At 39.1% G+C, this 13,313-nt stretch overlaps 1 protein-coding gene across 2 annotated transcripts in view; it reads right to left on the reverse strand.

Annotated features, from left to right (window-relative positions):
* Positions 1 to 13,313, reverse strand: part of igsf11 (immunoglobulin superfamily member 11) — a 95,125-nt gene that overhangs the window by 69,361 nt on the left and 12,451 nt on the right. Inside the window, exon 2 of one of the 2 annotated variants that reach the window (XM_020644613.3) lies at positions 250 to 279. The exons of the other annotated variant lie outside the window; for it this stretch is intronic. Within the exon in view, the coding sequence (XP_020500269.1) occupies positions 250 to 279 (30 nt within the window). The remainder of the gene's footprint in view (positions 1 to 249; positions 280 to 13,313) is intronic. 2 annotated transcript variants of the gene reach the window in all.

The raw sequence follows: 13,313 nt of genomic DNA on the forward strand, positions 1-13,313 counted from the left end.
AATATAAAGCAATGCTAGACACACTTCAATAAAATATTTAGCTAAGCACCCACAGTGCACAAATGGTATTTTAGTCAAGATATTATTTAAAAGCTATAGATGCATTCTTTTATTTAGTAACTATTGCTGTATATATTTGTGTATGTGTTTGTGTCTTATGACGGATACAAAGTGTAAACATGAACTGCAGGATCATGTACTGTATGTGTGGATTTGACTAGGAAGTAAGTGTAAGACTTGTCTTTTTACCTTTTTTATTGTGTAGATCAAACACTGATCCTGCAAAAAAAAGAAAAGAAAACATAATGACTACTTTGAGTAAACACAAGAGAGGTTGAGCAGTGCCTTACCAAAAGGATGAAGCAATTATAATGAAAATCATTCTCAGTATCTTTTCTCTGGTGGCAGACTGAACTACATAGTTCATTAACTACAACACCAACTTATTGGTAGTTCATTCTAACCACGGCATAGCGTGAGGGTGGCACACATATTGACTCAGAGAGCGAGAGAGACAGACATGGGGGGGACAGAGAGGGACAAAGAGGGACAGTGTGTGTGTGTGTGTGTGTGTGTGTGTGAGGGAATGGGGGGGGGGGTTTATGTGTATTGACTAGTTATCTACCCTGACTAGGGACAGTTAATTAAATCTTCGCCTAGAACTGAGCAGAAAGTCATTGCTGTTAATAGATGCTTCGGTCTTTGTAAAAAAAATATGTCACAATAATTTTCAAATGCAATCCCCATTTCCTCAATAGAGACTGTAAATGACAGATAATTATTAACTATTATTACAACAGCAATGGACTGAACATCAACACACACACACAGATTTTCAGTGTGGCGCGCACGCGCGCGCACACACGCGCACGCACGCACGCACGCACACACACACACACACAGCACTGAGCACATAACAACCTCGTCACAGGGTAAACTACTGACAAAACATTAAGTAATCTCTCTTATGTTTATCATCTAAATACATTAATCTAAACTGTATGACTGAAATGTGTTTGCTGTCATCAAAACCTTACTACCATCCAAAGTTGGCTGAAGTCAAACCAGCCTGTTTTTCTTATATTTTGCACCTGAAGAAGAATTATTATGCATCAAAAGTTTTGTTGTCAGGCCAAACAGCATTACTTTTGAGTTAATCTAAAACTTTAAAGTTGTCCCCCCCTTCCCCTGCCAGCCGACAGCAATACGGTCAAACACAGGACAAGGACTTATGTGGTATGTGCGGTTTGTGTAAGATGAATAAATGGGATATAAATGTACATGTCTTTATTTTTTTCATTTTGTGCCTTGGTGTATGTATTGTCTCATGTGATCCTCTTGAATAGTGTAAGCTAAGTTACATGTTATGTTATTACTGCACCGGTGAACATCCAGGGCTTGGACATCGAGAGGGTGGAGACTTAAAAATACCTGGGTGTTCACCTCAACAATAAACTGGACTGGTTACACAACACCGACGTCCTGTACAAGAAGGGCCAATGTCGACTACACCTGCTGAGGCGACTGAGGTCCTTTGGAGTGTGCAGGAACCTGCTACAGACTTTTTATGACACTGTGGTGGCGTCTGCACTTTTCTATGCAGTGGTCTGCGGGGAAGGAGGGAGCACAGAGAGAGACAGGAAGAGACTGAACAGACTGGTCAGGAGGGCCAGTTCTGTCTTGGACTGTCCTCTGGACTCTGTAGAGGAGGTGGGTGAGAGGAGGATGTTAGTGAAGCTGACATCCATCATGGACAACCCCTCTCACCCCCTGCATGACACTGTGGGGGCCCTGAGCAGCTCCTTCAGGAGCAGACTGAGACACCCACCCTGCAAGACAGAGCACTACCGCAGGTCGTTCATCCCATCTGCAGTCAGATTGTTTAATCGGACTATTTAACAACATCACCACCTCATGCTACACACTGTGTGTTTTTTTAAGAACAAGTTACTGTGTAATTTTACATTTACATTATTGTATTTTTTTTACATTATTGTATTTTTTTTATTTAAATGTAAATATGTTTGATCTGTTTTTAACTTCTGTTTTTATTTTTTATAAGTATATTCCCGTCCCCTGTTTTCTGGAGCTGCTGTAATGCACAAATTTCCCCCACGGGGATCAATAAAGTTTATCTTTATCTTTATCTTTAGCTTTATTATTTTGGTTGGTAGAAGATTGTAGATAAGACCCATTGATAGAAACCATGAAATAAATAAAGATAACTCTAAAAAATATATAAAAATACAACTCTAGAAGATCTTTGTAAGAGCAATATCAGAAGCAGTACCTGCACTACTGCCTTTAAATGATAGATACAAATCGAATCATCACGATGCAATGACATTATTATACCTTTTTTTAAAGAGGGGTTGGGACAGTTAAAGAACAGAAATGCTTTCATCTGCCTGCGCACACTGAACATGAGAGAGAGGGGGGGGAGAGAGAGGGAGAGAGAGAGAGGGGAGAAAGAGAGAGGGAGAGAGAGAGGGAGAGAGAGAGGGAGAGAGAGAGCGAGAGAGAGAGGGAGAGAGAGAGGGAGAGAGAGAGAGGGAGAGAGAGAGAGGGGGGGAGAGAGAGAGAGGGAGAGGGAGCGAGAGGGAGAGAGAGAGAGAGAGAGAGAGAGAGAGAGAGAGGGAGAGAGAGAGAGGGAGAGAGAGAGAGAGAGAACAAGCTGATATCATCTCTCACAGACGTAATGACCATTGCTCAGACTTAATGAGTGCACAGCTTTGTAAACTATTCGCACAGATTTTTGGAGTCTGGATTTGCCAACCATGCTTAAGTGTTGTAAACAGCTTTTATTTTTTCTTAAGTCTGAGGGGGGTCCATGTAACACAACAAAACCCTCATTTTAAAAAGTTTCACTTGACCTCCATGATCACGAGAACTTTTCACACCCCTCATAGAGAGCATGTGATAGTCACATCACCAAAATGTTCAGTTTCAGAAGAAAGAGAAATCAGTGCAAATATACAGTATATGTTTGATGTTTTGCATTTCAATTCATTTTATTTGTATTTAAAAAACAGTGCTGTATTTATTTAGTTAAAATTAAATTTGGGGATTAACTTTTAATACTGGATTTTTGTTATAGCTGTCATTAATGACATATTTATGACATGTGATTTGCCTTTTAGTGTATTTCTTTGTTCTTTAAAAAAAAGACAATTATATTGTCATAGACATTATATAGTGCATAGGCATTTTAAGTAACTCAATATAATGGTAAATTATATGACTTAGACTTAGACTTTCTTTATTGTCATTCAAACTTGTACTTTACAGTGCAGATAAGAACGAAATTTCGTTGCATTTGGCCCGTTGTAGTGCAGGATAAAAACAGCAGCATGTATTTACATATAAAAAATAAAAATAAGGTGCAGATATAAATAGATATAAAAAGAAAAACTATGAGTAAAAATACTATACAGATAAATATATTGCACGTTATATTGTGTTTTACAGTCCAGTGAGGTAGTCCTGTGTGGGGGTTTGAGGGGGAATGGAGGGATTATTTTTTCCTGTTCAAAAGTCTTATGGCCTGTGGGAAGAAGCTGTTACAGAACCTGGAAGTTCTGCTTCGGAGGCTGCGGAACCTCTTTCCAGAGTCCAGCAGCGAAAACAGTCCTTGGTGGGGGTGGGAGGTGTCTCTGCTGATTTTCTGAGCCCTGGTCAGACAGCGGATCATAAGAAGCTGCACCTTTATAGCACTCTCCTATAGTCTTATAAACACTCAAAGCACTTTTTACATCTGCCAGATTCTCCTCTCATGAACACATTCTTAAACTCATAAAGAAGGGTAGGTACAGCCCTGCACAATGATCTAATTATGTTCAATAATGTTTGACTTGAATTCTGTATATTAGGATCTTATGACACTCAGTCATACACGTATAGCCATGCTTTGACTAATTGAAACTCAGAGTCTTACCCAAGAAAACCTTCCCATGTAAACTGCAGGTCACATGGAGTCAGCTAACGATATCCCGATTAGAGGCAGAGCCACAGCTGCAGAGTACATCCTTTGAAAATGGCCATCATATATCCTCATATGCAATAGTCACATCATACAAAGTGAAACATGTCATTCTGCTACTTTTTGATTGTTTGATGGAAAATGAAACTCCATGTTTCCATGTTTCCCTGAGAGTCTGTCTGATGTCATATTAGAAATAAAGTCCTTCACTGCTACATCACACAGAAAACAAACCCCATGCAGAGTCTATATGTTCCCTGATTATAAATATTCATGAAATGCTGCTAGGCATGTTGGCAAGATTACTCAACATGCACTTAAGCAAGGTGCTTTTTTAATAAATCTAGTTCCATTATCATGAGCACACAATACAACCGATTTTAAGAGGGGACATACAAGTCTATGTTCCTTTGATGGCTGCAGCACCTGTGGTACCGTGTTGTGGGATTGGCAGATTCCCTCAGAGGAAAGAGTAGCTGCATACTTTAAAGAAAGCTAGAACCTAAGAAACTCTGTCAGGAGGACAAATGCTTAAACAGAACAAGAACAATTTAAGCAGATAGATAAGATGCATTGACCTCTTTGACTACAGGGGCTTCTAATTCAAAATACAATATCAAAGTTCATAACAGTTGCTTTGACAAGTTGAGGGAGCAATGACACTAAAATAAACTAAACCATTGTTAGCAATTTGATTTAATTGTTTTTACATAGTATACTTGCTTAGTACTAAACCTTGTCATGAACAGTTGCCATGTTGTGAAATTCATACTTTCCAGTGCCTGACATCTTAGATAGATAAATGCGGCAAATATCTTATTTGACAAACAGAACCTAGTAAGAGCAATTCAAATGATCTTACAGTTGTAACTTCTGAATCCACTCAAAAATATAATGTTAATGATTTGAGTTGAATGACTCATTGTTCTAATAGGGTCTTGTAGTAAAGGGCTTTGTTTTTTAATACAAAACCAATGTAGTTCAGCATTTTCAGCGCTCAGCAGCCTGAGCACTACAACACCCTCTGCTTCAGCTGACAGCACTCTCAGTTGAAAATAGTTCAACTTTTGGAACAGCGCGGCGCTCAACATTGTCATTTCTCGCTCATTAACCAGTGAAAAACAAGAAGGATCGGGAGTTCTAATATCAGCTTTGTTAACATCAATGGCGGAGGATACAATAGTATGAATCATCGTTTGAGGGTAGAAGAACTGCTGCTAATGTCAGGACATGACTCTTGTACATGTTTTCTATATGAAGCACACTGAGCTATCTAAAACGCACTTAAAGGACATCAGTGAGGGAAGCAGAAGTAAACTTTTGTAAGCATTAATGAGCGTTGGTGAGAAGCGCTCTGAAACAGAGGTTGTCTGTGGACACGGGCCCTTAAGAGTATAATCTGGAACACAGATGAAACACAGCTTCAGGTAGACAAAACACTTTTTTTCCAAGGCGAACAACATTTGTCTCTCCTTGGCTAGTGTGCTGAAGAAGTGAGCAGCGATGTATGAGATAACATGCCCAAACTCACTCCCTCAGGTGATGGAGCATTACACAAACAGCACTTTTAAAAACACAGCATTGGCATATGTTCACAGATGATTTTATGACCTACAGTTTTCACACCTGATTCTCTTCTCCTCTGAGACTTAATCAAGTTGTTTGTTTCTGTAAGGCGTCATTAGTTTATTGCTTTGATAGTAGGTGAGCGTGCCTTTGAGTGAGATAGAGTGCTCACTCGTGTGTATGTTAAAACACACAGTCACTGAGAGTCTTAAAACAAGAAATAAAAAGCCCTCAATACTTCTTCATAATAATGATTTTTCATTGTCAGCCCTGAGATTGAAGTCTGTAAAACAGGTAAGTACGATGCAGTGTTAAAAGATGTTTTCCTTTATGGAGAATGATGTATTTGTTTTATGTTCCAGCGATTTAGCCTCCTGGGCCTTAGCCTACATTACAGCACAATGGCTATTAATCATTGATGAGGAGACCTTTTAATACAGCTTATGTAAAAACATGTTGGTAAATAAAACCAACAAAGAATCATGTTCCAAAACACAGAATACACACTCTAATGATTACATTATGATTATTAAGTATGCAACTTGTACGGATCAACTGTGATATATTACAGACATTTGTATGAAAGTGGTGCTTTTTGATATCTTATATATATATATATATATATATATATCACGTCATTTTCTTATTTGTAAGAGATGTTTTCAATATCTTGGCCTGATAAATCTTATCCTGCAGTACTGAACTCTCGCCTCCTTTGGTTCTTTGTCAGGTAATAAAATAATGAAGGCAAATCTGTTGCCTTACCTTTCAACATACCATCTCATCAGACCATCTCCTTTCATCTATCAGCAGGGGGTCTCAAATCCTCTGTTCTTGGAAGAATCAATACTATGAAAATAAATAGCCTACCTCAATTTGAAATGACCTTTTTCAGAACGTACATGTTACTTTAGCCCAGTCACATAACTCCTGTATTTCCAAATACATATCGGACAATAAATGACATGAGTTATGTTTTATTAATTCACTAAACCAAAGAATTGGAGGTCATAAAAATACTTTCTGTCATTCTTACTGATGTGAGTAAAAGCATCTTAATCTTGTTTGCACAAAGACATTGGAGCAAATGTATGAACACATCTGTATATGTTACATCCCTCCCTAAACACACAAAGCGCCACAGCTGGTATGGACAATAAATTGGTCCCAGTGAGATGTGATAGGTCAGACAACATGGCTTACCTCTTACTCTATGCTTTGTCATTTGCAACAGAAAATGAGTCTCTGTCTGTCTGATCAATACCACCAACAGCAGCTAGAAACCGAGCGCGAACATAAGGGGAACAACACAGAGGCTATGTGCGCGCCTGTTGTCTACAAAGTCTATTCTAGACAAAGTTTTCCTCCAGTATTTTTTAATAATCTGGGGATTTGTTTGAGGAAAAAATAATCAGGACATCAGGGCTTAATTCGTTGCATGGCAAAGAAGCTGGACTTCATTGTCTTTGTTCCAGATATTTGTTGATTAAGCTGTAGTTCTTGTAGCTGTCCAACAACTCTTAAACTCTGTGTTGTTTATGTACTTTATCAACAGAGGTATACACAATGGACAGATCGGTGATGTGATTGTTAAAGGAAAAAAAAGCAAGAAAAGCCACCGACTCGTTGAAGCGAGTGGATTTCATGGTAAACTGCTACGCCATAAGGGTCTATTTTTAGAATTTTAATAATGGTAAGAAGGTTCCCTAATTTACAACATTAGTTCTCTGAGAATCCTAATCATACAGTATTTAAGCAGAATTGGAATTGTAACTTAAATATCCCTAAATTAATCAACATTGTATCAAATCAAATCAGGAATTGAACCCAAATGGGACCTTGTGATTTGTAATAGAATCAATTCAGGCAATCAGAGGTAATACCCCGCTCTATTGCTTTTGCCACAACATCACAGCCTTCATTAACTGAGGTCCAGAATGCATTCAATGGTTAAGTTACTCTGCTGGATCAGACTGCCTAATACACTGTTTGAACCCCCCCACCCTCACCACTAGGTTGTAATGATTGTTTGAATTTTAAATAGAAAATGACAGCCCTAATGGATGTACCAAACTGATAATAAATGCAGACATGTCTTTGTCACTGTAGGACATTTCTGTCAATTTTAACATTCAATTCTTCTTAAAATTTGAACTTTTTTTATCCTTACATTTTTATAGATATATTTTAGGATATACTCTTTTATTCATTATTCAATTAATCAAATTTGTGTAAGAAGTCTTTCATTCCCACAAAGTGGCTGCTGAGATGCTCGATAGACTTCATCAGGATAAGGCTAAAAGCAGTGTCTGTAGAGCTACACTCCTGGTGAATTGTGCCTGTGCATAACCACAACCCGTTAGGTCCCTTCAGGAGCCCTGGCACAGAGAACAGAGCCCCCTTGTTCGGCTATGGCATGTCAACAGAAAACACAATACATTCACATGATAATGATAATGTGCAAGAAAAAAAAGATATGTCCCTTGTACTGCATGCTTCCTCTCCTTAACATACAGTATCTTTAATCATAAATGTAGTATAAACTGTAACAAACATAAACACACATAGTCACAAAAAGATGCAGGCTCATTCACAAGCCCTTCAGTGTCTGGTGCAGAACAGGCTGATTGTTGGTCTCATCACCAAGGAGACCAGCTCTAAGCAGGCGCCTGGCAGAGAAAGACTGGCATTTAGCTTTCAGGCTGAGTATACAGGCCTTTTTAATGGTAAGGGGGGGGGGGGGGGGGGGGGGGGGGGCTTAGAGAGATTGGTCACATGGACACATTAAAGTGAAAGAGAAATGGATAAAAGAGGGGAAGTGGAATACTGTTTGACGCTCACAATAGGAAACACTGGTTTGCACGAGAGAAAGAGCATTACAAGAAAAGATCAAATCACAGAAGCAAAAGATTGAAATGGTAAAACACAACTAAAGAAAAGGAAGATAAAACAGACAGGAAAAAAAGCATGGAAATTTATTCATCTACCATTGAAATTAGATTAGATCTTCTGAATTCATGTGCTTTAAGGCACAATTTAAAATACTACCTCAGCATGTGTGATTTAATCTGACGTCATAAATGAGGGAAGCTATACTCTTTTCCACCTGAGCATCTTTCATGATAATAATAAATAAATAAATAAATACAATTTTTAATTAACTTGAACTTCAAGGGGGGGCGGGGGGGGGCAATGGGGGGGCGGGCCGCCCCCTTAAAATATAATGGTAGGGGAAACACTGTCAAATCTTCTGAGTGAAAATGTTCATACCCAGATATATTCCCTACCTACAAAGGACCCCCTACACCACTACCATTTTAGGCCGAGTGGTCTACTTAACATCATAGCATTATATGTCTTAAGGTTTCAGTTTGAATATTTTGCCACAACACCACAAATAACCATTGTAGCTAAACTCTATTAGTCTGACACTACAGAAAGTTCTAATGAACTAAAGCATTTTCTGGGAGGAGATGTCAATTTGCTTTTGCGATATTTTTATGACTTGATGTCATCCCTGTAAGTGACCTGTCCAGGGTTTACCATGCATCACACACAATATCTTATTGTTTTTACATGCTGTGCATTTCTCTAACTGTAAGCCATTTCAGCTGTAAAGCCCAATTCACACATACTCCGTGAGCGCCGCGGTCCGTTAGCCCCACACACTACGTTGTACTTAGCTTCCTCTCTAGTAAATCATTGTGTTCACACAGGGCGCGCTTCGGTCCGTCTCCAGCGCGTGCCACCAACAGCATTGCGCTCTGCTCCGTTTCAAATACGCAGCAAGTCTATTTTCGCCGGAGTCCGCTGAAGGCGGAAAGTCAAGCTGGACAGAATATGACAGCTCAGACAGGAAGTCAGACAGGGAAACGCACAGAGCATCCGGTCAATTTCAAAATAAAACACAATATACGGACTCACGATCGTATTTTTCATCACTTTATCAACATTACGTCAAAACAGGTTCCGAATTAACAACAATGTATCCTCAAAAAGACAAAGCAACATGTTGTTTGCATGTTTTTCGCTAAATTCCCGCGGGATCTTGTATTTCTCCTGTGATGTGTCATGGGTGAGCTCTGCTGCGCTGACGTCCCAGAAACGGATCCAGTGTGAATGGATGGAGCAAAATGGAGCAAGATGGAGCAAAACCGTGGCGCTGATGGACCGCGGCACGCACAGAGTATGTGTGAATTGCGGGCAAGCCTATGCACCTACAGGCCACCGTACACTATAGTCCTACACAGCAGTGAAGCTCTGCCATCACTAAACCTTTGTACTCTACACTAAGCCACACAATGGAATGATATTAGTGTCCCAGTGTGTGTCTTTACACAGTCTCACAGTGTTGAGAAAACAAAAGAGGCAGGATGATTTTATGAATCACTTAGGTTGTATTCCAACAATGAAGAACAATGAAGACAAGATACGACACCCACACACACACACACACACACGCACACACGCACGCACACATGCTGTGCTATTCTGTTCTTCTGGCTCCACTTTTTACAGACACAGTTCCCACTATTTTTTATTTTTTTATTCTTTTGGTCCTTTGAAGCACTTTTGGTAAGAGAGACAAAGACATAGTACAAAAAATGAAAAATTGCCCGGTAACCTTATGGCATCTAATCAGAATACAAATTGCAGCAGAGCATATCCTACCAGGCTGTATCTTTAGAAATGCAAGCAGGTAGCTATAACCTGTTGGCATTATTGCAATCCCTTCAAATTTGTTATGTTTTTGTCACTCCGCTTTTACAAACACTACATAACTATACAATGAGAATGTTAATACAAATTTGCTCAATTAGAAAATGAAAGATACATTAATTGGTACAAACAGTGGCCCGCTCACTGAATCGGGCTTGTCTTTCACTATGTGCAACCTATGTGTGTGTACCCACGTGAGGTCTTGCTGGTGTGTCACTGAACTGATCAAATAAAGCCAAAGCTATCTCAAATCTATAAACCAGGGTCACAGACTAAATGACATACATAATCTTTCCCAAAGCCCATTTTAGCAGATGATTTGGGCTTTGGCTTAATAGTTTACACATTGTTCCATATTCACAAATCACCTCTTAGGAGACAAGCTGCATGGATCATCAGCCATAGCTAATAAGATGAGAAGAGGGGAAGCATCAGGTTGGTACATTTCAGAATATTGTAATGGAAACAAAGAATAAATCAGCCAACAGTGCTCACATAAAATCTCTCTGACAGATATTAGTTCATCAGCATTAACAACTGTATACAGTGGGGGAGCAGTGGGGGACTGCTCCCCTCTACCAAGGTGTTCCCCAAGGTTCAGTTCTCAGACCCCTCCTTTTCATCCTGTAAATGCTTCCCCTTGGTCACATAATCCACCATCATGGATTTAATTTTTACTGCTTTGCCGATGACATCCAGCTCCATGTTGCACCAAAAGCCATCACTCCTGCCACTTACTCTATCCTCACCAACTGTATCATTGAAATAAAATCCTGACTTCAATTCAACTTTCTTAAACTTAACAAGTCATCGTAATCTGTTCTAAATCCCTCATCAAATCCACCCAGAACTTCTCCCTCACGTGCTCCCTTTCCCCCGTCCAGTGTCAACTTTGATCAAACCCTCTCCTTCAGCCAACATATCAAACACAGCCCCAAAACAGCCTTTTCCCATCTTAGAAACATTGCCTGCCTCCGTCCAACCCTCTTTTTTTTCAGTTGCTGAGACCCTCATCCGCGCATTTATCCCTTTATGACTGGACTACTGCAATAGTCTTATACCGTTAAGAAGCTACAATATATCCAGAATTCTGCTGCTTGCCTTCTCATACACTCCCACACCTATCTCCGGGTGTATCCACTTTAAAAACCTTATTATCGCCTACAAAGCCCTCCACAACCTGGCTTCCCCCTACCTGTCTGAGCTCCTTCACCAGCACACTCCCACACACAATCTCCGGTCCCACCACTGCAGGACTAACCACCCACCCTGGAGGGAAGGGCCTTCTCCCACCCTCTGAAGCTCACTCCCAAAAAACATCAACGACTCCCCCTCAACTCCCAATCTTCAAGAAATCGCTAAAAACTCACTTCTTCAACATCAACTAAAACTACTGACACATTCTGTTCTTATCCCCCTTCTCTTAGATTATTTTATCTTTGTATTCTTTGTTTTGTTGTTAAACTTCTTTGAGTATTCAGAAAAGTACTGTATAGGTCCATTGCATTATTATTATTATTGAAGTATACAAAAGCTTTATCAGCTGTTCAACAATGTGTATTTCCAGTTTTTTCTTAATTAAGTCTGTATGCTAATGAGCACCCAGTCAGCTGGTACTGGAACAATTATCCTGAAATATGTATCATAAAACGGTTCACCTTTTTATTTATACCGTCAGTAAGTGTATTTCTCCAGGTTAGTAATCTGGAAAAGGTGCTAATGTATGTCTATACTTAGCCCTTCCTGCAGTTGATGTCATGTGAGAAAAAAGGTTCACAGAGCAACATGATGTTAGTCTGGTGAGAATATTTAAACTGCTTCAGTACATGAGATGTACTAAAAGAAGGCTTTTGGTAGGATCATTGAGAAATGAAACAAACAAACAAACAAACAAACAAACACTGTATCAGTGGGTTTGATAGTAACTGGTAAGATCACTTAAGTCTGTTAATAACCTTGTGATATTAATGCATGTGTTTGTACATTTGTGTCTATATGTGATATTTTGTTGGTTTATTAAATTTCCATCAATATATTTGTGTGTGTGTGTGTGTTGGGGAATTTGGCGCTTTACATCAAGGCAAAACTATCAAGGGGCCGAGAGGATTTCCTTATTGAGCACACTGAAATACTGAGCAGTATGTGTTGGGAGTGTGTTTTCCTGCTTGTCATCACAGCAGCATGATATCCATCCCATTTATATTGTTGTTAGACAACACTGCCTTAGTGGGTGACAAAATAGGTTAGTTATAAAATAAAATACAATTAAAAAATCACCTTTTTTAATTAAGTGTGTTAGAGGAAATATGTTCACGTAAAAATATAAAAATAAAAGGACAGGAAAAAACCTGTAGAATGACAGAGGGAAAAGAGCAGTTTACGCTGGTATAGCTCTATATGGATCTTTAAAATGACACTTTTTGCCAGTTCCTGTGTTAAATGTTCATTTATCTACCATTATCTGTCACATTTATTTCAATCAAGCCTTATCTGAGTATTTTTACACCAAAATGACTGAATGTTATCTTCCTGTAAAACTTATAAATGCCTGATGACTCATCCTGCACTCAAGGGAGTTTACTAATTTTCAACAAAGCTTTGTCTAAGCTAACAATCCAATCAAATTCATCTTAACAATATGTCCCGCCTTCTATCTTAAGATTCGTTTCTATCCTGTTTCAGTAAGAAAATACGTCACGACATGGCAGTTAGATACTGTCGAAGTTTGATTTTATTTGGACTTTTGTTATGTTCAATTATGAAAAGTCTGAGAAAGGTTAAATGAGTTCATGTTCCAGACTTCCTTAAAGAATTATTAACAATCATTAAGAGACTACACAACAGTGATGACACCTGGCCGCCCAAGTATTTTTCCTTTTATTGAATTGTTCATTTATTCATAAAATTGCTGTGTGCACGAGAGAATGAGAGAGAGAGCGTGCGCGAGAGAGAGAGAGCGAGAGAGAGAGAGCGTTCGAGGACAACATAAAAAAATCCCTCTTGACTAGCAAAACCAAGAAAGCAGAATCACATCAGCAGAGAAAGAGAA

This window comes from Labrus bergylta, chromosome 11, assembly GCF_963930695.1.
Source record: "Labrus bergylta chromosome 11, fLabBer1.1, whole genome shotgun sequence".
NCBI classification, from domain to species: Eukaryota; Metazoa; Chordata; class Actinopteri; order Labriformes; family Labridae; genus Labrus; species Labrus bergylta.